Here is a 23,940-nt window from a genome sequence, read left to right as displayed (position 1 = left end):
GAAATGATTCGTAAAATTATTCAAAAAAAAGTTTTTAAGAACTGGAATTCACGAAAGCGTTTTAAATTCTTCCAAAATTAGGGGGAAGAACAGTTTTGGTGATTTGACTTGAAAAAAGTATGAGTAAAATATTTCGTAAAATCAAGAATAACCAAAAAATACATTTAGCAAAAAGAAGCTCTTCTCTATCAGTCCTGTAAAAATTATAGTGTAATTTCCTATCTGAATTCGATGTTATAAAACTCCAAGAATTGAGTGAATGAGTACTTTATTTCAAATTAATACCAATTCGTGAGTTCATATATACTTTAAAAGGTGAAGTTAAGTTTAAGCTCTCATAGTAGAGGAAACCAAGCTTAGATACATCTACTCCATTTAGGAGTTCTTATTCTACAATTTTAGCATTCGTTTGAAAATTATTACATGAAAGCCTTAGATTGTTTACAATTGAGCACGATAAGATTAAAGCTTGTTTTCGCCTCACAAGTGCCTGACAATCTATAGAAACAGAAGTAAACTTTCATAAAAGGCATGCATGTTTTGAGTTAATTATACTCTCATAAGAAAATTTACATAAATCTGTCGAATGTTTTAAATAATTTTATAATATATAATTTCTATTCGCTTTTGTTCTGTGAAGACTTGTTCATTCTAATATTCTCTCTGTTCTGCGTGCATGTTTGATTGACAAACTAATTTTATTTCAAGAATTAGTGTATATATGCATCCTAAATTAATGATTCTTTCTTTATATTTCATCTCAAAAATAACTTTACTGATTCTTATATGTATCATATCTTACTACAATTAAAATTTCAGTGTTGTAACCGAATACTAAAAAAAACTTGAAATAATGTTAAGGACACTTTATTTCAAGTTAAAACCAAGTTAAACGTTTATAAACACTTTATAGAAAGTTGTCAAATTTAAACACATATAATGGAGGAATTGTAAACCAAGCTCCACACATTCACACCAGTTGTGCATTGCTTTTGCTTCCAAAACCACTAATTTAGACAACCTTCGAAAATCCTCAGTAGTTTTTTACAAACGAACACAAGATGGCGTAAATTTGTTGCTCACTTCCATGCTGATAAACATCGTAAGAAACAAAAGTACTTCTTTTGAAAATTTATGTATGTTTTCAACTGTGCAATAAAGATAATACTTTAATTTTAAAATTTCTGTCAATTGAATTAAATAATTTTAAATACTATTTATTATTGTTATTTATTTACACTATCTGGCCATTAATGACCGGACACCCCTCATTTCGGATACATGAGTTGCTAGTATCAAGTCAGTAGGGCGTAGGGCCGCCACGCGCCCGAATCACAGCTTCTAACCCTTCTAGGAAGGCTATCTACTAGGTGTTGGTACACGGCGGCAGGTATTGCCCGCCATTCCTCCTGTAACATGGCGAAGAGTTGAGTGGTGATTTTGTGGCGCTGTGATCTGGCCCTCAACCGGCGCTCCAACTCATCCCAGAGATGCTCAATTGGATTGATGTCGGGACTTTGGGATGGCCAGTCAAGCTCTTGCACCCCCATTTCATCAAACCAGTCCGTGATGGCATGTGCTTTATGAATGGCAGCGTTATCGTGTTGAAACACAAACGGGCCATTACCGAACTGTTGCCACAGGGTGGGAAGCGCCGAATTGTCCAGGATGTCTCTATACCCTTCTGCGTTCAGGGTTCCACGCACTAACACCAAGGGTCCAAGGCCAAACCATGAGAAACAGGACCACACCATAATTCCTCCACCGCCGAACTTCACAGTGGGGACAATGCACTCCGGTAGGTACCGTTCTCCGGGCATTCGCCAGGTCCACACCCGTCCATCAGAGTGCCACAACATGTAGCGTGACTCATCACTCCACATAACGCTTTTCCATTGCTCTACTGTCCACTGGCGACGTGCTCTGCACCACTGAAATCGGTGGCGGGCGTTTGATGGAGAGATGTTTGGCTTATGTGCTGCTGCTCGTCCATGGAATCCTTGTGCAATCAGCTGCTGACGAATGGTACGTGTACTGGCAACACTGCCAGATGCAGCCCGGAAGTTGGTAGCGACAGTGCCCAACGACATTTGTCGGTTTGCCTTCACTACACTTCGAAGAGATCGTCGATCCCTGTCGGACATTATTTTGGGCTTGCCGGGTCGGGACTGCTGTTTTATCACTCCCTCTCGTTCCCATTTCAACACGACGTTACCAACTGTTGACCGTGGTATCTGAAACTTGTCGGAGATGGCACGTATGGAATGACCAAATCGGTGGGCGCCTATGATCATGCCCCTTTCCGCCTCATTCACCTCTCGCCGTCCACTCATTTTCACTGTTTACGCTCGTATGGCCGTTGCCTGCCTGCAAATGATCTTTCCCCCACCACAGGTTCCGTATTTATTCCACCAGGACGAGTCCACCTGCCTTTCAAGGGGTGTCCGGTCATTAATGGCTAGATAGTGTATTTATTTTCTAATAGCTTCTGTACAACTAAGCCTTGTTCAAGTTCTGCTTAGTATTCTCTCTGGGCGATGTGTATGTTTGATTAAAAAACTAATTTTATTTTTAAAATTTTTGCATTGATGAATTTTGAAATAACGATTCTTACTTTATATTTTATCACAAAAATAAATTATACTCAAAAATACTAACTCTTATATGTATCTTACTGCAATTATAAATTTTAGTGTTGTTACCGAGTACTAAAACTAAACTACTAAAACTACTTTAAGACAAGTAGAGTAGTGAAACATTTTTGGTGGAACAATCCTTGGTTCTAAGTGTAGTTAAACACCAAGAACCGAAAGTTATTTGTGATGTTTCACTACATCACTTTGGTGTAAAATAGTTGACACCATTTTTTGGGTGAAGAGAAACTTTTAAAGTCAATAAAGCGAGGAAAAATAAGTACAGAGAGGAACTACAATAAATGTTTGCATACAGGGGACAGCGAAATTGTTTGTAACTACTTCGCACCAAAAATAAAGCACTAAGAATAGTTTTTGGTATAGAGAAACTCTAGGAATTACACTTCCTTCAGTGTAAAGTAATTGCTACCATTTTTAATGCTCACTTAACGCTAAAATTTGTAATGACAATAATATATAACACACACAAGAGTCAGTAAAATTATTTTTATGATACAATTTATTAGAAGGGCAAGTAATTTTGAATACATAGACAGAACAATTTTAGAATTAAAATAAGTTTGTATATCAACCATGCTCATAGCTCAGAGAGAGCATTAGAGCAAATTCGAATTAGGCTTAATGCAACGGAAGCGGATCGAATTTTAATATTATGATATTATTTAATATTTGGCAATTATTTTATGAGAACATATAACATAAGAATATATATGTAAATTATCTTATGAAAGCAAATTAACATTTATTAAGCAACTCTTTCTTTATTAAAAAACTTCACTTCTTTATTAAACTAGTAAAATTCTGCATGTCTTATAAAACAGTGGACTTTTGTTTCTGCGAAATGTTTAGCAGCGTGCAATGCTATAACAATCTCACACTATTTCGTACTCGATTGTAAACAATCTACCGACTATGCCCAAGGTACGCCAAAGTTTGTGCTTACAGAAAGATAAATAAATTACGAATGGTGTGAATGTGCTAGAACTCGGCATAAGAATACTTCATTATTGGTGTTTAGATTTAGTTATTCATTATTCTTCTGAGCTAACTTACCCTGATCATATCCTTGCATGCATGAAGCTCGACAAGCAAGACTTTAATCAGTAATTTATTGTTGGTTTAGGATTTCTTATGGGTGTGTACAAAGTCATGAACCTGATTTAGTCCTACTAGTCTTTGGGAATGAGCAACAGCAACAACAGATTTAACTATATCATTTAAATTATGTAAGAACAATCACTTCGACGTTAACTTGAAATAAAAAATTCGTTCACACAATTTTTGGATTTTTTCTTCGCTAAATTCGGATATATATTACAAGTCAGTTTTTACTGTGTAGACTAAAATAATAAGATTTTTATTTGCTATAAAAATATTCAAACGATTAATTTAATCTAATTTATTAACTATCTTATAGCTTCTCGTCGTAATTAAATATTTTGACCAACGAGTACAAAACTAATTCTATTTTGACATAAACAATCGCTTTGTGAAGGTGAAAAATTCTAAAACATTATTTTTTAAGCTACCTAATATTGTCCAATATTTGGATGCTGTGTCTTAGGGGGATAAGTGACAAAGAGTTTTTCATAAAACGCGCTGATGAATTTGAATTGCTGATGAATTATTCAATTTTAAGTTATGATAATCAGCATTTTGTAACCTTTTTAGATTACATAGCAATGTTGGAAATAGAAATTAATAAAATAACTTACTCCACATCCGTAAATTGGGGCTTTAGGCAATCCAGTTGTCCCAGATGTAAAGTTGACGTGAACAGGATAGGAGAAGGAAACTTGCTCAAAATCTATTTCTGGAGTATCGGCTTGTCGTCCCAATTCACAAAACTCATCCAGGAAACAACTAAAAATTATCGTGTTTCAGGAGCATTTAATTAGAGGATTAAGCTTTTAATTAATACTAATAAGCATTCAAATTTTTACACCAAAAGAGAAACACCTATTGATTTTTTTCTTTATCGTTTTCAAAAAATGTTCTTAAAATAAAGTAAAAATAACAAATTCCTTCTAATTCCAAATAATCTATAAACAAATAATTTTCATTTTAATTCCAAAAATTAATTAAATATTTATAAACATTTAAATTTATGTTTTACTATTATTTTGGATCTAAAGCAAAAGAGCGATATTTGTTCTTATAAAAGTTTATAGGCATTTTTAATATTTTTTTAATAAACAAATTTCTATAGAAATAGGCTGACCTAACTACAAAACAAATTATCATATCATTAGCACAAAAAATGCCATTAACTTTCTAATGACTAAGCGATTGTTAACGATTTGTTAGGATATCAAAATATAGAGAGATGCTTACAAAGCGAGATTCTCACTAACATCTGCGTCAAATTAAAATTTTTTGGTTCTTTCATTCTAGATTAGCCTTCTCGTATCAATTGTTCTGTTCGAAACAGCTGTAAAAAACTAATGCTTTTTGCCTAAAATGTTACATTAGAACAGATACAAAGTTAGCACTTAGTATTGGTTGAAATGTAGCTGATATTCTGCCGGTACTTTTATCAGCCAAAAGAAAACTAGTTAACAGTGAGTAAATTAAATTTTCCACTGACTTTTGTGTTCAATCTGTAACAACTGTCTTTAACGCAATTAATTTTAACATTTTGGGTGTCATTAAATGTTTTTGACATAGTGTTTTGGATCCTTCAAAAGAAAGAATATTTTTAGTTAATTTTTATTAATCTTACTTTTATTCCAGTTGATTTTTATTAATTTTTAGCTCATTAAAATGGAATGTTGGGTTGATGAAAAAATGAACATTTTTAACACCTTCTTCTCTTTGCTTTTAATCATGGTTCTATAGCCGCTAAAGCTGCTCATCACGTGACATTTGTGTTGTCTTTTAAAGGGGTGCAAGAGCTGAAAAAACGCTTATTTGTATGCCAAGTTTAAAAGTAGAAATGTTGACCTCAAAGACACATCTCATTCTGGCCATCCAATTGTTGAATCAATAGAAATTGAAATACAGTTTACTCTAAAATTCCTATCTAAGGACAAAAGAACAGACAGAGAAAGTAAACTGCTTCCACACATTAAATTTAAAGAAAACAGAGAGAATTTAGTTACCAACCCAATATTTAACCTCTCTCTCAAATATACGCCCCAAAGTAACTGACTCGTAAATTCTTTAACTATAGTTTATTTTTTGTCCTGGTTCAATATCAGAGGCCAGGTACATATAGAGATCCTCTGTAAATATTTTATGAGCCAAAATAAAGAGACAGTGACAGAATTTAATTTTCAGATAGTACGTTTGTTAATTTGTATCAATAATATTCATTAACAATTACGTTAACCCGTTTAACTCGAATGAAAAGCTACCCTATGCCCACACGCTCCGAGAGTATACATAATAAGAAATATGTATACGTACTAATACGTATCGTAATACTAGAGTACAGATGAACGATAACGTCTATATGATCATGAACCACTAGAGTCAGAAAAGCACGTTTCGTGAATCACGTGATGAAGTATATGCGTTCAGGGTCCTAAAGGGGCTAAACACACAAAAAATGTATATTAAAAGGCCTAATTTTTAGTTAACTTGTTCTTAACCTAAACTGTACCGACATTGTTTGAAAATCCAAAATCAGAGTCGTAGTCAAATGCGTAAATACTGCAGTAGCTTTTATTCGTACTAAATATTATTGAAAATCGTAATTATAATTAATGATCTTACTACTATGATTGAAAATGTTTCTTTATATTGACGATTTAATACTGGTTGTTAAAATGAATCCATAGAAATTTACCTATTCTTTATAATTGAGATGTCTTTCAATTTGGATTTTTCTTGAGAAGCGACTATGATGATTTTTTCCAGAGATGGCAATCCTGAAAAATATTTTTTTTTTTTAATAATTGTTACGTGAATCACTTTTATTAACATACAAATGAACTTATATAGCAAGAGCAGAACTTCCCTAGTTCAAATCATTCAACACAAGTTAATAATAAATGAAAGACAATATATTCTGATGACATTATGGCTACCTACTCTATGGCACATTGTGCCACTTTTACCTTCAAAACAGCTGCAACTTATTTTGGCATGGATGCTACAAGTTTTTGGTAGATAAGTGGGGACAGGTTGGATTAAATGTCTAAGCAGAGGCTATGCAAAGTAGAGATATTCCGACATAATAGTATTTAATCTCTTATCCGCTTTTATGTGTCATCCCAAATATGCTCTATCGAATTAGGATCCATCTAGTTAGGTGGCCAGAGAAATCAATTGAAATTCGCCATTATGCTCTTCGAACAACTCCAACGCAAGTTGAGCATTATCAGTTGAGGCCTGCTGTAAGATTCCATGAAAACAGAAGCCATGTAAGGGGGAAAAGGACAGCAATTATTTTCAGATAATCTGCAGCTTTCAGGGTCCATTCTGCCACAAATACGAGTCCCCGAGACAGTCATGAGTCTGATATCCAAAGCATAAATACCACCAACAACACAAACCAGTGTATAACCTGCAGTACATGAAGGGAGCAACTGTTCGTCCAGAAGATGGCATACCCTAACGCGACCATCGACGTGATGAATGAGAAATCGTGATTCATCTGACCAGACCACAGTCTTTCACTTATTCATCACCCAGTGTTGATGTTCCAGGACCGCTAATTTACAATCCAATGGCCTTTAACGACCGCTCTCTTTTCTGAAGATTTTCCTCTTAGCTGTAATTTGCCCCAATTACAATACAAGCTTTTGTTCTTTTAAAATTTGTAATCTGAACAAAAAAAAAGTCTAGAATCAAATTTTTTTCATTAAAAAAAGGCTAAACAAAGGAACGAGTCATTAAGAGCCGTTGAATTGGAAAATAACTCCCGGGCCCACTGTGGAGTAGATGACGATGTGCATCTGCTGTGGAGTCTCCTTTCAGCAGTGTATACTGAACCTTGTATTCCGAAACAATTGTAATTGGATCTGTATTGTGTAAGTCTGTCATCTGAGCCACTGTCTGGCACCGAGTTTGTTTTACCAAGTGGGACAGTCTCCAGCATCCCTTTCCCTTGACAACATGTGAACATCCAACACCTTGGCGTCGACTGCTGGTTTTACCTTCATTTATCCACTTTGCAAATATGATTATACTACGAATCGAGAACAACCTATTAGTTGTGCAGTTTCGAAGACATTCGTTCTGAGTCAAAGGGTTATTACGATCTGCCCTCTATCAAATTCGATTAAATCAGTAGCCTTTCCCATCAGTCGCAAAATAAATGCAGGAATGATTCCTTACCATATTCAGCAGCACTTAAATACCATTTCAGTAACAGATTGACGGATTGTCAGCGGAAGACTAAACGTATTAAAATAAAAATCTAAAGAACAAAGGGGGAAGTCTATCATGAAGCTATAAGACTTTTATGCAGAAATATTGGAATTTAGTAACAAAAGTTGCCAAAAGATAGCGCTATGTGCTGTACAAAGTTTGTAACAATACAAATACCTTTGGACTATAATCTAACCTGTGATACTGCAATACCAGCAGAAACACACAATGCTTAATANTTTATTAACATACAAATGAACTTATATAGCAAGAGCAGAACTTCCCTAGTTCAAATCATTCAACACAAGTTAATAATAGTTTCCCTTGACAACATGTGAACATCCAACACCTTGGCGTCGACTGCTGGTTTTACCTTCATTTATCCACTTTGCAAATATTATTATACTACGAATCGAGAACAACCTATTAGTTGTGCAGTTTCGAAGACATTCGTTCTGAGTCAAAGGGTTATTACGATCTGCCCTCTATCAAATTCGATTAAATCAGTAGCCTTTCCCATCAGTCGCAAAATAAATGCAAGAATGATTCCTTACCATATTCAGCAGCCCTTAAATACCATTTCAGTAACAGATTGACGGATTGTCAGCGGAAGACTAAATGTATTAAAATAAAAATCTAAAGAACAAAGGGGGAAGTCTATCATGAAGCTATTAGACTTTTATGCAGAAATATTGGAATTTAGTAACAAAAGTTGCCAAAAGATAACGCTATGTGCTGTACAAAACTCGTAGCAATACAAATACCTTTGGACTATAATCTAACCTGTGATATTGCAGTACCAGCAGAAACACACAATGTTTAATAAAAGACAAGGCTCAAATTTTCTATATATATATACGTTGGAACGTTAGATTCCAAACGTTATCTGAAGCATCACGAAGGGGTGGCAAACTATATGCAATATACAAAAATCTTTCTAAAGCATATCATTTTTACTGTATTTCCATACATGCGTTCACGATACATCTGGTGGCCATTCAATGCAGCGTCAATGTAATGCATGCCTCCTGACCAGATGCATGCTTGGCCAGACCTTTGAGCAATTCCTGTAGAAATTATGGTCCTAAATGTGTAACATATGTGTCAAAATTCATTACAAAAATGTTATGAATTTTTTTATTGTCCTTGAATAAGTACGTATAACATTCAACTTTCTCTAGCGGCTTAGGATTTTATTAGAGACACCATAATCCTAGGAGAATTTCTTTTATGCCTTTGCCTTTTTATTTCGACTATGGTTTATAATAAAAATTTGCTTTACCTTCTGCGATATCTTTAACTTTTTTTAGCATATCTATTTCTGTTCCATTGAAGAGAAATCTGTCCACAGTCAATAATAACTTCGGTTTAATTTGAGACATTCTGTTTAAGACAGGCTGAAAAATTTATTCATTTATAGTTACAGTTTAAATGCTCTAACATTACAAACACATACAAATTTACATTAATACAATTACTTTATTATATTTAAATTTAACAAAAATGCATTAGCTAATTTTTATTTGTTAATACTTTGATGGTACATTATCTTTATACAGCGGATAACTGACTAATTTCAAGTATAAAAATCTCGAGAACAAAGGGGTAATAAAGGAAGGAACCAAGCGTAATGTCCATTACAAAGCGTATAAAAATTTTGCAGAATTTTTGGAATTTCGTTACAAAAGTTGTCAACAGATAGCTCTGTATACTGCACAGAGTTATTGAAAATAATGCAAATGCCGTTGGACTATGATCTAACCTGTGATATTCCAGTACCAGAAACACATGTTCCATAGAATACAAGATTTAAACTCCCTAATCCAGTACCAAACCCTCTCTTCAAGTTTCAAAGCTAGAACCGATTGCTTTACAGGAAGAAGCCATCGGTTGAAAACTTTTTTAACAAAAAAACAAGAGGTATATTTATTGCAGAAGTTGTAAAAATTGTAAACAGACATTTTGGAAATAAAAAACTTAATTCCAAAATTTCTGTTTACAATATTTACAACTCACGCTATAAATATACCTTGAGATGTGATGGCTCAAGGGATAGAGAGTTCGCCTCCAATGAGTTGAACCAGGTTTGAATCCCAGCGATGGCTGGTCGATACGAATTCCGCATCCGGCTTGCACCGACCACAGTACTGATGTAAAATATCCTCAGTGGTAGACGGATCATGGGTTAGTGTCCCCTTGCCGTCAGGCTAACCGGAGTAAGTTTTCGTGGCTTTCCTCTCCAGGTAACGCAAATGCGGGTTAGCTCCCTCAAAAAGTTAGTTCCACGCAAGCAAATTTCTCCCAATACTTGATCCAGGAGTTCCCTTGTTTTCTGGATCGGGTTCAAAATTACAAGGCTATGGAGTTGAGTGTCAGAAGTCATAAATTCGAAAATTGGGTCGGCTGTTCAACGACGGTTATAAAATATTAAAAAAAAAATATGCGTACCTCTTGTTTCGTGCCCCTATCTTTCTTTGTTATCGAGATTTTTAATTTTGAAATCAGTTACTCTTTCGTTTGCGAGTCCCTGTATAAATATAATCTATTCCCATTTAACAATATTTTATATTAAAGTTTTTGTTTTGTTCTTACAAGGACAAATTAAAATAAAATTCCTTAAAAGTCAGCAATTTTTATCAAAGAACAATGACTTTTAAAGGTAAATTTTGCTTGTTGAGTTTTCTCTTTCTTTTAAATTTAGTTTAAAAAATAGCGTAAACACGCAAGCAATTTTCGAAATCTGTCATCACATGAAATGACTTTCTTTGTAAATAATATGCTATTTTCTTAACTGCTGTGGGTTTGCTATAGTTTTCGGTATTACCATTGGCAACAGAAAAGCTCCTGTGTGTTGGCAAGCAGTGTGTTCCCGGATGAAGTCCTGTCTTGCCAACACTCAATCTTATAAATTGTTTTGTTTTCTGCTAGATTAGTATTTCTGACTTTTTAAATTAAAATAAAAGCAAATATGATTTTAGCTGCTTTAAACTCTTTCTCATTTTGATTTATTATTTTAAATGTTATTTACTTATATAGTCTTTTTCTGAATTTGTAAATCAGTTTCATTCTTTGATTAGTGGGTTTGCAATAGTAATTTATAGTCCTTAGAACGAGTTAAGCCTATCTTTGAGCAACGCTTTCTATGCTAGTTTTGATAATCACGCAAAATATCAATATAGTGAAAAGCCACAGTTTTGTGAAAATAAAAAGTGTCTGTGAATCCATTTTTTAATATTTAAAAAGTTTCGGTTCATAAAAATTAGCAATGGACAATTTTCATCAAAGTGGGAAAATCTCGCAAAATTGGCAATTTTTAAAAAAAGTTTAAAAATATTAAAGTTATTTGTCCGTTCAATTGGCCAAATAACTCTTTACGGGGAAAAAAGTATGTTTAACTTAGAATTATAGCTTTGCCTCAAGGGTAAGTCACCTTAACTGTCCGTTTTATTTTCAGTATCAAAAGAGCTTCGTGAAGCTCAGTTAAATTTGAACCAAATATGAAAATGGCTATTGATTCGTCCGATTTTATTAAATGGTGATTATACATTATTACTATTTAATGAAATGTGATAAATTGCATAATTTTATATTTCTCAACATTATGAGCAAATTTGCAGAATTTCAAAGTCTGCAACAATAAACGCTTAAAAGAAACTACAAATTCTGATTTCGTTATAGTTTCATTTCCAAGAGAATCCTGTATAACAAATATTTAACAACCTTATCTGAAATTATAATTATTTTAATAACAGAAAACAAAGAAAATTGTGCGTAATTCAAAATTGACGTAATTTGCAAAATTGACGCAATTTGTCAAATTAGCACAAAAAAGTGCATTTGACCACAATGATCAATCACAGCTCTATCAAAGCTCTCCGGTTAAATTATCACTAACACTAGAGCCTCTGCATAGTTACAGAATTAAGATATACTCCGTTTACGTAGCTCCAATAATGATGGTAGCCAACTTTGACAAAATAACTTTTTTTCGATAGGAAATGAAACCTAGAAGTTACTGGATTGTAGAGTGCGCAAAAAAAAATAATTTGAGGAAGTGACCTTAAATATGCTAATTAGTTGGTGCAGACGATATTTTAAGTTAATAAATCAGACACGAAGCGCACTTCCTCTAATAACAGCATACATTTTTTTCGCCGGATTTGGTTTTTTACCCTTAAAATATAGGGGTAACCACAATCTGAAAAATATGATCCCCATAGCTTGAGCGATAAAAGACTCCTTATTGTAAATGTTACTTTTAGCGTATTTCGATATATCTCAAGAACACTAAACATACCAACATTTACTGTATACCTACTTCTACCATAGCCTGTCAAATGACAGGTTTTCTTGATTGAATGTAAGAAATATGGATGTTAGGAAGGAATGAAACTAAAAAAAAAACATTTTTTAAATTAAACAAAATTGTATATTGCCAATTTTTATTGTATTTTGAACACAAAGAATAAGAATTTTTAATTCATTGCTCAACGCATTTTTTGCATATACAGGGTGTTTCCATTGTACATTTTCAGCAAACATATTTCTTCTAATTATTATTATTTCTATAATTCTTATAATTATTCTTATAATTATACGAATATATAAGAATTATAAGAATTATAATTTTTATAATTATTCTTATAATTATACGAATATATAAGAATTATAAGAATTATAATTTTTATAATTATTCTTATAATTATACGAATATATAAGAATTATAATTTTTATAATTATTCTTATAATTATACGAATATATAAGAATTATAAGAATTATAATTTTTATAATTATTCTTATAATTAATATAATTTCTTCTATGAACTTGTACTCTCTTGATTTTTTTGACATTTTCCTAGGTAGAAACTAACACTTAGTTAGAAATGAAGTAAAGCTATCAAAATAAAATATAAGCTACTCACCGAAACATTTAGTTTTTGTCACTTTTTCTTACACAAATATGCCAATCTAATATTTTTGGTACTTTCTTGAAATTTGAATACACAGTTATTCTGATTGAACTAATTACGCAACAGTCTTTGTATAAATGTGCAACTAATCGAATGCAATACGTGAACACGCATTACATCATAATTTCTGATCCGATAACCTTATAAAGCAATAAATTGTTCTCCCGTTCAAATGACCAGTTGTAGTAGAAATAGGTATACGACAAGTGTTATTCGACACAAACAAAATACAAAAAAAGATTATAATAGAATATTAATTATACATAATTGTTAGAAAAAGTCATGAGGTTAAATGCGCAAAAACGATAAGATCAGAAGCGCATTTTTGATGCAAAAGTTTTTAAACGATCATATGGCCGGTTATGGTATGTTCAGTGTTAAACAAGTTGAAAAACTTTAATACGCAATTAGGAAATTCGTTTATAAAAAGATTCCGATTCCAAGCAAAAAATTATTTTTAATATTCAAATCATGCGAAATCGTTCGAATAGAACCTGAGAATTCAAATTTTAAATGCACGACTTCTTTAAAATTTGATTACCTAGGACTTATTCGACCACTTTCGAGCAAAATTTGTATAATGCCATATAAAATTGCATTTTATAAAATGATGTAAAAAAATTAACCATCTCCACATTTTTTGACTATTATTAAATAAAATAGTAGAAGATAATAAATATTTTCTAAAAGTTATATTTTGCATGAAATTATTTTTGGATAAACGAATTTTATAATTATTTTCAAAAATTTTTCAATTCGCTTAAAAGTTCTCGAGATATAGCGAAATACGCAAAAAGTAAAATTAACATTGAGGGATCCAAACTTTAGAGAACGCTCCTGACCAAACTACAGGGACCAAATTTCCCAGATTGCCTCTATGTTTTGGGGATTAGATGTCCGAATGGTATGTTTATTCAGAGAAAATACGTTTTTGTGTCTGATTGCATAACTGAAAACATCGTCTGCACTTACTAATTAGCATATATGAACCTCGAACCATGAGTCACCCCCTCGAGCCATGAAGATTGAGTCCTAGTCCTAGAAAGTTATTCAGGGTGGTCCGTTTATTTATTTTATTTTATTTATTTTACTTATTCATTTTATTTATTAATTTTTCGGCACACTGTACACCCTGAATATAAAGTAGTTCCCAAATTCATGCCTTAACATTTAATTTAAAATTACTTTTACCACCATGACATTTAAATAATTTATGTTTTCTGTACAGATTCGGATTGTAAAAATCATTTACACTTAGACGTTATTTCCCTTCAACTTTAAATAATGCAGAGAGTTAAAAATGCCAAATTTGATGCCTAGCATACGCTGTTTGTGTCAGCTGTTCATCCATAATGAATTAAAAAGAAAGCGAATTAAAATTATACAATATCCAATGATTCTTGATTAGCATGTTGTGATATTTTAAAGTGCTGGAGGATCATTTACTTGCTTAAACATTATTTTACTATCACACTAAACTTTGTGAAGAGTTAAAGAATGCCGAGTTAGCAGCTTAGCATATACTATTTATATTAGCTGTTCATCAACAGTGATTTTAAAAAAATGCATTAAATGATAGAATATCACCTCAGGCCCCAGTTGAGGTAAAGCACCCGTCCATATAGCTCCAATACTGACTGTTGCCAACATTCCCAAGATGGCTTCTTTTCTATTGGACATGAAACCTGGAAATTATAAGATAATGCTTCAAACACAATTTTACTAATGTAACTAAAAGGATATACAGTAAGTGCATCGTAGAAAAAGACAAGAAAACCAAAACTATTGAATTTTTACGTGCAACTACCTCCTTAGTTCTCAAACCTAAGACATAATAATTATTTACCACTAACTTTTCTTCAGTTACATGTCCGAAACAGAAGCTTTCGCAAAAAAAAAATGCTTCGTAAATTTTCTTTTTATGGGGCTCCCCACAAAGTGCAGAAACAATTAACAAATAACAACATTAACAGCAGCAGTTAATTCTGATTTCAATTTATATTTATTTTATGTGCAGTACATATTCCCTACTTATGCAATGTACTTTTCTATTTAATTAAAATTAACACTATAATAACTATTTTCGATGAGTTTTCAGATTATATTAAATAGTAAATTTAAAGGGAAAACTGTTGGCGGTGTATACGTTACATTTTTTGGACAATCCTATATTTCACGTGTAAGAAAATGGCACTTAATTGCAGAAATATTTCATAAAAAACATAAAGAAAATAGATAAATACTTCTAAATACTAAATATGGAAAAAATTAAATGGATAAAGAAAATAGAAAATATGTTGGATTATTTTTGGATATTAAATGACACTTAATCTATTTTTCGTTAAAATAATAACACAGTCTCTTTGGACACGCATTAAAACGATGATTTTTTTTTCTTAAAATCTTTTACACAGTCAAATGTAATTTATCCATCGTTGCCATAGGATTTTAAAAAGTAAACGTCCTATTTAAACTTAATATATTCTTATTTTTATTTATAAACATCTATATACACGATTTAAATAAAATTTCGTCTTGCATTGGCTCAGTTAGCATCATAATAGATCCAATCAGGATCTTTTTGGTTATAAAAATATTTGTTTTAGGTAATTATAGAAAACTTTTGCAATATAAATTATGTCAATCTTTGTCACTTGACAGAATTATAAATTTACTCCAAAACTTTTATTGTGAATTAAATTTTAATTTAATTGTTTTTAGAACTTACAGTTTAAATCTGTGTTATGCATCCACTTTTTGAAAACTGCCCTATAGAGAGATACGGGTTCTTCACTTTTAAAATCTGTAGAGTATAAAGAATCGTGAAAGCCTACTAGCGTAGAGAATTGTTAAAAATTTGTAAACATGGTTGAAATGTAATTTTTCTATAACTAAATAAGCCAATTATAACATTTTCCCATACAAAAAACATATATTTAAATATTCTTAAGCGTACAATTTTTAATGATGATTCAATTTTTCTAATGATCGAAACTGTTCCGAATAATAAACTAAGCATATATTCCATATGTTGATAAACTACATGAGGTTTAGAACGCTAAAACTCAAAATTAAAATAATATAATAAAGCAATTTAACAATAAAACTTGAAAAAAATCTTATAATCTATTAAAGTTGTTATTTCTAAGTAACTATAGACCAGATTTATTTCAAATTTCGGGTTCAGCAAATGCAATTATGTCGTTTAACACGAAGTAAAAATATATATTTAGCTTAGAATTCAAAAATATTTCAGTCATTGGATTAAATATTAATTTATCAGTAATAACACTAAACTCCTGACTGAGGATTTTAATTATTATTAACATCATTTATATTACCTAAGTATTTCTGTAAACTACTTCTGAAATTTTGTGCAACAGTTAAGAATCGAATCAAAGAGGTATTCTTTCACATGAACTAAAACTAAACTTAGTGGTGCGACAGCCCATTGAGGGCCCAAGGCCTACTGTGCCCATCTCAGTTTTCTTGACCTCTGGGGCGCAGATGTTCCGGTTAGTTGGTCAGCCGAACGCGGAACCCCCAGTGTTTAGTTCCCAAGCATGCCTGATACTCATTTATCGACCCACTGAAGGGATGAAAGGCTGAGTCAACCTTGCCCGGCCCGAGGATCGAACCCAGGACCTGTGGCACGAGCGCGCGAAGCACAACCACTCAGCCAGCGGGCGTCTTTCAGATGAGCTACATTTTTATTTTTAATTCGTAATTTCTTCTTTTTAAAAAGTATTTATTATCCTATCTTAGACTTATCCTATCCTAGATTTTAAAATGCGAAATTGAATCTTGGAGCTTTCTTTTTTAATTTAATATTATTATTTGCATTTTTCATCAAGAAAATCAATAGTTCAATTAAACATGAGTATTTCAGAAAGTTGATTACCTACACATTACAATATCTCCCTTTCGAAGGCCAAACTTTCTGAAAGCAGCAACATATAATTTTGTTTCTTCATACAACTGAGAATAGGTTAGCTTCTCAACTTCTCGATCTTCTCCTGAAAATCAACAGTAAAACATTTAAAAGATAACTTCACTTGATAATAAAGAGTAAAAGGAAGATATATTAGATGTCTGTTTGTATTCCTGAGGTGTTGAGGGCATCACTCAAAGTTTAAACCCGAGTATAACGTTCATTTAGAATGTGAAGAAAAAGTTTAATCGGTTCTGTTATTCTGGAACGAGGCTGAACTACATCGTAACTTTGAGTCTTTTAAAAAAGCTAATTCTGATAATATTCACTAAAACCTTTTAATCAATTGTCATTTTGACAATTGTTAAAAGTACGCACCGATCACAGTGCAGACGTAATATACCCTCAGTGGTAGACGGAACATGGGTTAGAGACCCTTTGTCGCCCATCTAACTGTGGGTCGAGATTTTTCTCTCCATGTAAGGCAAATGCAAGTTAGTTCCATCGAAAAGTCCTCCACGAAGGCAAATATCTCCCGATAATTGATCCAGCAGTTCCCTTGTCATCTAGATTGAGTTCAAAATTACAAAGCTATACAGTTGAACATTGGTAGCCGCAAACTCAAAATTGGGTCGGCTGTTATAAAATTCTTGAAAGTTACATGATTTCAAAAGAACGAATTAAACTCATGTGTTATAAAGAATTAATTATCATTTCACATTTCTCATTATATTTTCCGATAGCAGATTTTATTTAATTTCTTTATCGGAATTTTATTGAGACTGATTGTGATCTGTCTGCCTCGTTAATTTAAATAATACAGAAAACAAATGAATTGTTCTGAATTTCATGAACTCTATGAAATAAATAAGCATAAAATAATGAATATAAAAATGAATACAACGATAACTTGTATCAAAATTTTCACAATTTATGTAGAAAAGCGATAGTTGTAGTTCAAAATTGATTTTTTATAAAAATTACTATTGTTTTGCAATAGACTTTAGCAAAAAATGATGAATTTAAAGGGAGTTAAATAAAATAAGTGTCAATAATTTAAATCAAATGTCTAAAAGCTGTGATTTAAATTGTAATTTCAACGACTTGATTTTAAAGAAAAACTTTCCCTAGCTCTTATTTATAATGATTTTCAAGATTTTTTTTAAAACTTAACGCAGCAGCCTTTTCATAAATATATTTAAAATACTTATCAGAATATATACAGAAGATACATGCATTATTTACCAGAGTTGGTCGTCGATTACAGTAATCGATTACAACTGTAATTGATTACAGATAATAACAGCTATGTAATCAATTACTTGTAATCACGATTATAAGTAATCATGATTACAAGCAATCAAAATTTTTGATTACATCAGAGTAGAGCAAAAATGTAATCGATAACATTTTTCAATTACAGTAATCAATTACTTATAATTATGATTAAAGAGTCTGATTACAGCTGTAATCATGATTACATAGTCGATTACAATAATCAATTACTTGTAATCGTGATTACAACTTTCAAAAAATTTCGATTACAGCTGTAATCATGATTACAATATTGATTACAGTAATCAACTACTTGTAATCTTGATTACAGCTGTAATCAAAATTTTGATTACAACTTTAATCATGATTCCAAGTAATTTCGATTGCAAGTAATCACAACAAAAACGATTACGGGTAATTATGATTACAAGTAATCAAAATATATGATTACATGTAATCATGATTGCATGTAATTTGATTACATGTAATTGTGATTACTTGTAATCAAACTATACGATTACAAGTTATAACGATTGTATAGTATATGCAAATTCATTATGTAAGTATGTATGAGTTTACATATTTTTATGTACATAGAATGTACGCACGCTTGAACGTACAATTTGTAATTCCTATATATACAATGTATGCACAAACGCTGTTTGTACGTACCATATACATAATTATATTGTACAATATACATAATTATGTTGTAATTTTCAATATGATATGGAACTTTATCTTTTACATTTGTTTTTCTTGTCTTCTTTAAAAGATATATATATATATTTGATTTTCAAGGTAGTGTTTTTAAATATTCTGAATCAATATCTCAAAATCAGTTCATTATTATTATTTGTTAGCAATCAATATTATTTATATAATTTTATGCAAGAAGCAAGGAAATATACATGTCTTTGAAATTATATTTTTTGCAGCATTGTAAAAGTACAGTATATTTTAATTTGTGACTGTAGAGCAAGATCATGCATGTTTATCGGATGTATTGATTAGTTACGTTACTTGTAACATATTAACCATCGTTTGTACAAAATGTTATTCATATATGCCCAGTAGTTCAGGAAATAATTGACCGAATTTAAATTTCTTTTAATCAAAAACATTAGTGCATTTTGTGCGGAGTGGAAAAGTGAAGTTAAAAAGGTATACTTTACCTATGTATTGATCTTAGGTTATGAAAAACAATTTAACAAGGGTAGCGCATGGCTTGGGAAATTAATTTCGGGATGAAACTTGACATATACCTAAATGGTTGACATATACCTCTAGAATACAATAAAGCGTGGTGGCCAGTCGATTCCGAGAAAAACTCATTTGAAAATTCAGGCACACTTTATATATACTAGGCAATTTTCTACTCCACAAACGGCAGTCAGTGGTAAAGTAATTACTACACTCCTAATTCAATTCGCCTTGTGGATCTATTTTATTTTATTTTTATTATTTACTTTTTTTACTTTTTAATAAAGAATATTTCTGTTTACAAAAAGTACTAATTTTAATATAAAATTATTCATAATATTTATTGTACTTTGTTTTTTACTTATTAGACATATTACTTATGATTTAAACGGCAATAATTGAATCTTTCAGTAAAATAATAATGTTTAAATAATATTTCCTTACAGCAATGAAAAAGTTAGATATAAAATGGTTTTTCAAAATTTTACACGTTTCATTGCCTTCATGACGTTTATTCCTAAAAGCATGTCAAAAATCTTGAAAAGCGTTAACAGAATTATGTATATTTAATCAAACAAAATCAAGAAATAAATTCTCCGGTGACTGTACATAAAAAAAAGCAATTGTTCAGCTTCATTTTTGTTTATTAAATGATAAGATGTAATAAGAATCTTATCTTATTATTTAATAAAATGATAAGATTAGATTTTGCAACCAAACTTCTTTTGATTATATAATATTGAAACGCTTTTAAAGGACAATTGATAGTTGAATCTTTTTGATTGTTAATGAAGTATGTATTTCAAGAATCACTTCAAAAATGTTGTTGACATACATTAACATTGGCTACATAACTCATTTGATCATCGACCACCCCAAAAATTTTAGAATTCTCTTATTTATCTACCCTATAAAAAAATATAAAAAGAAAAAAAAATTATATCTTTCTTAAAGGATTTATTTTATTTTGACAAAATAAAATTTTTATATAAATAGATGAGAAGGATACCCTTGACTAGATCAGCAATTTGTTCGAAATTTGTTAGTTTTAGTTTTAAATCTCCTCAGAGCTCTCATTCAATTTATTTCTCTGTTTTTTTTAAAAAAAATAGAATTAGCAAGACTAAAGCCAATTTCAACCATATGCAATTAAATTGCCATTAGAATGCAATTAAAATAGAAATCCCTCATTACAAAGTTTCGGAAATTTCTGCGAAATATCTATAATCATCCAAAATGCACTCCCTGTCAAATTATTAAAGAGCATCTTTCCTTCAAGATCAACTAATAATTTAGCTACTTCGGCTTGCAAATGACTGTCAATATTTTTAACGTGATTGGAAAATTTATTATTTAAAATTAATTTTTTTTTTTTTTAGATTGATGAATAATTATTTTTAAAAAAAAATGCTGTAATAAGAAATTAAATAAGGTATAATCTGTTATAAAAATTTACTTACTATATTGATATTACAGATGGTATGCCAAACGAAAATTGAATATACTACTTCGTTGTCAATAAATTTGTAAATGAACAGCATTCATTCATCGACCTCTAATCAACCCCATATATTGGATCAACCCTTTTCTGACTCTTGATATTCCAGATGATAACCTAAACATCATACCCAACCCCATATACCCAAACATCTCTTATTGATTGGACATGATGCCAACCAATTTTTATTCACTTTTTGCGATAATTATCATCTATATTAGTCTCTATGAAAAATGTGCAATTAAAATTTATTTTTTAAACCTTTTTGTCGCTATAAGCATTTTTTATAAATACTAATACCATTATTATTTTATTGAAAAGCTACATTATTACAGTATTTTAAACATCAAGCAAATGAAATAAAATAATTTATATTTAAGTTGTTACTATTTGGAAACAGAAAAAAACAATCTTTATTGAAAAAGGGAAGAAAAAAGGAAACAATGATCGGAAGCGCGAATTGAATCCCAAAGTCTTACTGTCTGGTAAGTAGTTTACTACTAGGCCAATACACCGTGTGGTAATGTTGTCACACACATCCGCAATCGAATCGGGACTTTCCCTCTTCCTACTCGAGATATTTCACTTTAGATTCCTCACCAGCTAGTTTTGTTTTAAGTGGCAACTCCTGTGTTCTAAATTAATGTTGTTAATTATAAATGCTTGTTATCTTGTATTAATTATATCGTGCTTGTTAAATATAAGAGTGTCTTCTTCTAAAACCCCACTCACAAGGAACAACACACACACACACGATACTAAATAAATGTAAAATATCTTCGCTTCACTTTCAAAACGAAACTGATTTGGATTAAGGTTGCAAGTATCTGAAGATGGGTAATATAATTTTCGTTCTTAAAAACCTCTCCAGATAGGACAATTCATTTCTTTTTCCAAATGGAAGACATCGTCTCTCAACTAATAGAACAGAATAAGCTGTTAATGTAGACACTGCAGCCGAAAGAAGAAACTAAAACCAAAAATAACGCAACAGGTATAAGTTTTGAGAAATTCGCTGATTCTCAAGAAATTTGTTTTTTATCTTGTATTTTTAGTGTTTTGTGACTTTTTTGGACATACAAAACGTTGCAGGTAAAAAAAAAGAGTAAAAACTTCGACTTCCAATTTATCAGCTAATTTGAATAGTTTGTTAAAAAAAATTTTGGCACCCAACAATTCAGTTCAAGCTGATTTTGAAACCCTAAAAGGCACTCATAAAGATTATCTTCACCCAAAGGCATTATTTATTCCAAGCTTATTTAATTTATATATTTTCTTCGTATTACTTTATTTTATTTTTCTTAATCAAAAGTATTAATGCTTATTTAGCTGAACATCATTCATTGGTAACATTCAATTATTAACAAGAACTGCCAAACACAATTCTGCCTTAACGATCGTGCCAGAACATTAGACAGGCGTTTCAAAAAAAGTGATCTTGAGTAAAATTGCTTTTATCATGGAAAAGGCTAGCAAGGGCACCCAAGAACTTAATGGGCAGCCTGCAGATGTGAAAAAATTTAAGGCTAACAGGAAAAAAGAACTGAAACAGTTCATGTCTAACAAACAGAAAGTTAAAAATAACTCTGTTATCGTTGTAGGAGGTGTGATCATTCCTCAAAATAATGTGAATTTTAATCTGCAACAATGTTACTAATGTCATAAAGTAGGGCATTTTTCAAAAGCAAGTTTTTCTGCCATGTAAACAAAATAAGCATATTAAACAAAATCAAATTGATGCTGAATACTATTTTTGATAGAGAATTGTTATATGAAATTCCTTTAGACTGAACTGCAAAAAATTAAGAGTACTGTTAATATTAGTGCTAATAATAAGCCCTCAAAACTTCTAAAAGAATTTCAAAGTGTTTTTACTGATAAAATGGAAGAAATTAAAAATTATGAGTGTAAACTTGAATTAAAAGAAGATGCAAATCTAATTTTTTGCTCCGAATATTCGTTCGAGGCAATGGCAGAAAGCCAGCACTTTGACTTGTGTCACTTTCAAACCAGCCAGCAACGGACAAGCAGAGCTCTATGTACGCACATCAAGCTTGGCTTGACCCTGTCACGCCCCCTAGGAATACTAAAGACCGTCAATTGCGGCAACCCTCGAATCAGTCGGAGGACCCAGCGGTGCATGGACGCGAGGATTCATGGCCCCGAGTCACACACGACATGGAGCAACACAATCTTCGATGAGCAGAGGAGGCCGAATGGGACGAACCCGAGTCGGTGCTGCGGTGCCATACTCAGCTACAGACGACTCCCTAGGAGCGTGGCACCGAGAGACAGCCGCCACGCCACGACCCCTCGAGGCATCCGCTGACTATGTACACACATTAAAGCAAACTCTCCGTGTCAAGCAGAACTTTGCAGAAAATATCTAGCAAAAGGTTAGTACATTCCTATGCAATATTGCAAGGTTCGTAATATGAAAACCATGATTAGCCCGGCTATGCTTCTTCTCCAGAGAGACATTAGACTTAAAATAGACGATGTTCCTCCTAAAATAGAAAAGATCTTGTCGATGACAAGAAAAATATGAGAAAAAAAACCCATGTACCATCCAAGATCATGTTTTTCACGAAGGTGATAATGTAGCTATTTGAGTCTATCGTTTATTCAACTCAAGGTGAAAATTTGGAACTGTAATCAGCAAAAATAGAGCTCTTCATTGCACAGTTCATGTGCAAGGTACATTTTATAGAAATCGCGTGGACCAAATGTGACCAACTGGAGACCAGATCTCGGAAAAGACTATTCACGTTCCACAAATAAATTTAACCAGTAAAACTCCACGCATCAGCTCTGCTAATATTTCTCTTACTGCCTCTGATCTTGATAGAGACATCCAAGAACACTCTGGGCTAGGCAAATTAACACAGGAAACTCGTCAATCAACTCCAACTAAAAAACCAAGTTCAGCTGATTCGCCGAGAAGTACTTCATCTTCAACTTCTCAACAAATTCCATTTCAACTGAGGATACTTTAAATGATTAGAAGGCCCCTAAGAGACTTGATCTTTAGTTTTCCATTTTTGAAAAAAGGGTAGGAGATAGGTTGTATTTAGCCGTTTGAGGCTATGTTT

General features: G+C 31.8%; 1 protein-coding gene across 2 annotated transcripts in view; it reads right to left on the bottom strand.

Moving 5' to 3' along the window:
* The window catches only part of LOC107446337 (acetoacetyl-CoA synthetase), a 73,453-nt gene that overhangs the window by 37,637 nt on the left and 11,876 nt on the right, over positions 1-23,940 (bottom strand). For both annotated transcript variants that reach the window (XM_071187490.1, XM_021147617.3), the window contains exons 5-9: positions 16,847-16,957; positions 14,529-14,626; positions 9,253-9,367; positions 6,445-6,526; positions 4,370-4,517 (exon numbers count right to left, since the gene is read on the bottom strand). In XM_071187490.1, coding sequence (XP_071043591.1) covers positions 4,370-4,517; positions 6,445-6,526; positions 9,253-9,367; positions 14,529-14,626; positions 16,847-16,957 — 554 coding nt within the window. The remainder of the gene's footprint in view (positions 1-4,369; positions 4,518-6,444; positions 6,527-9,252; positions 9,368-14,528; positions 14,627-16,846; positions 16,958-23,940) is intronic.

This window comes from Parasteatoda tepidariorum, chromosome X1 (genome assembly GCF_043381705.1).
Source record: "Parasteatoda tepidariorum isolate YZ-2023 chromosome X1, CAS_Ptep_4.0, whole genome shotgun sequence".
Classification (NCBI taxonomy): domain Eukaryota; kingdom Metazoa; phylum Arthropoda; class Arachnida; order Araneae; family Theridiidae; genus Parasteatoda; species Parasteatoda tepidariorum.
Note: the sequence above shows the minus strand (reverse complement) of the source record. Positions and strands in the feature narration are given on the sequence as shown.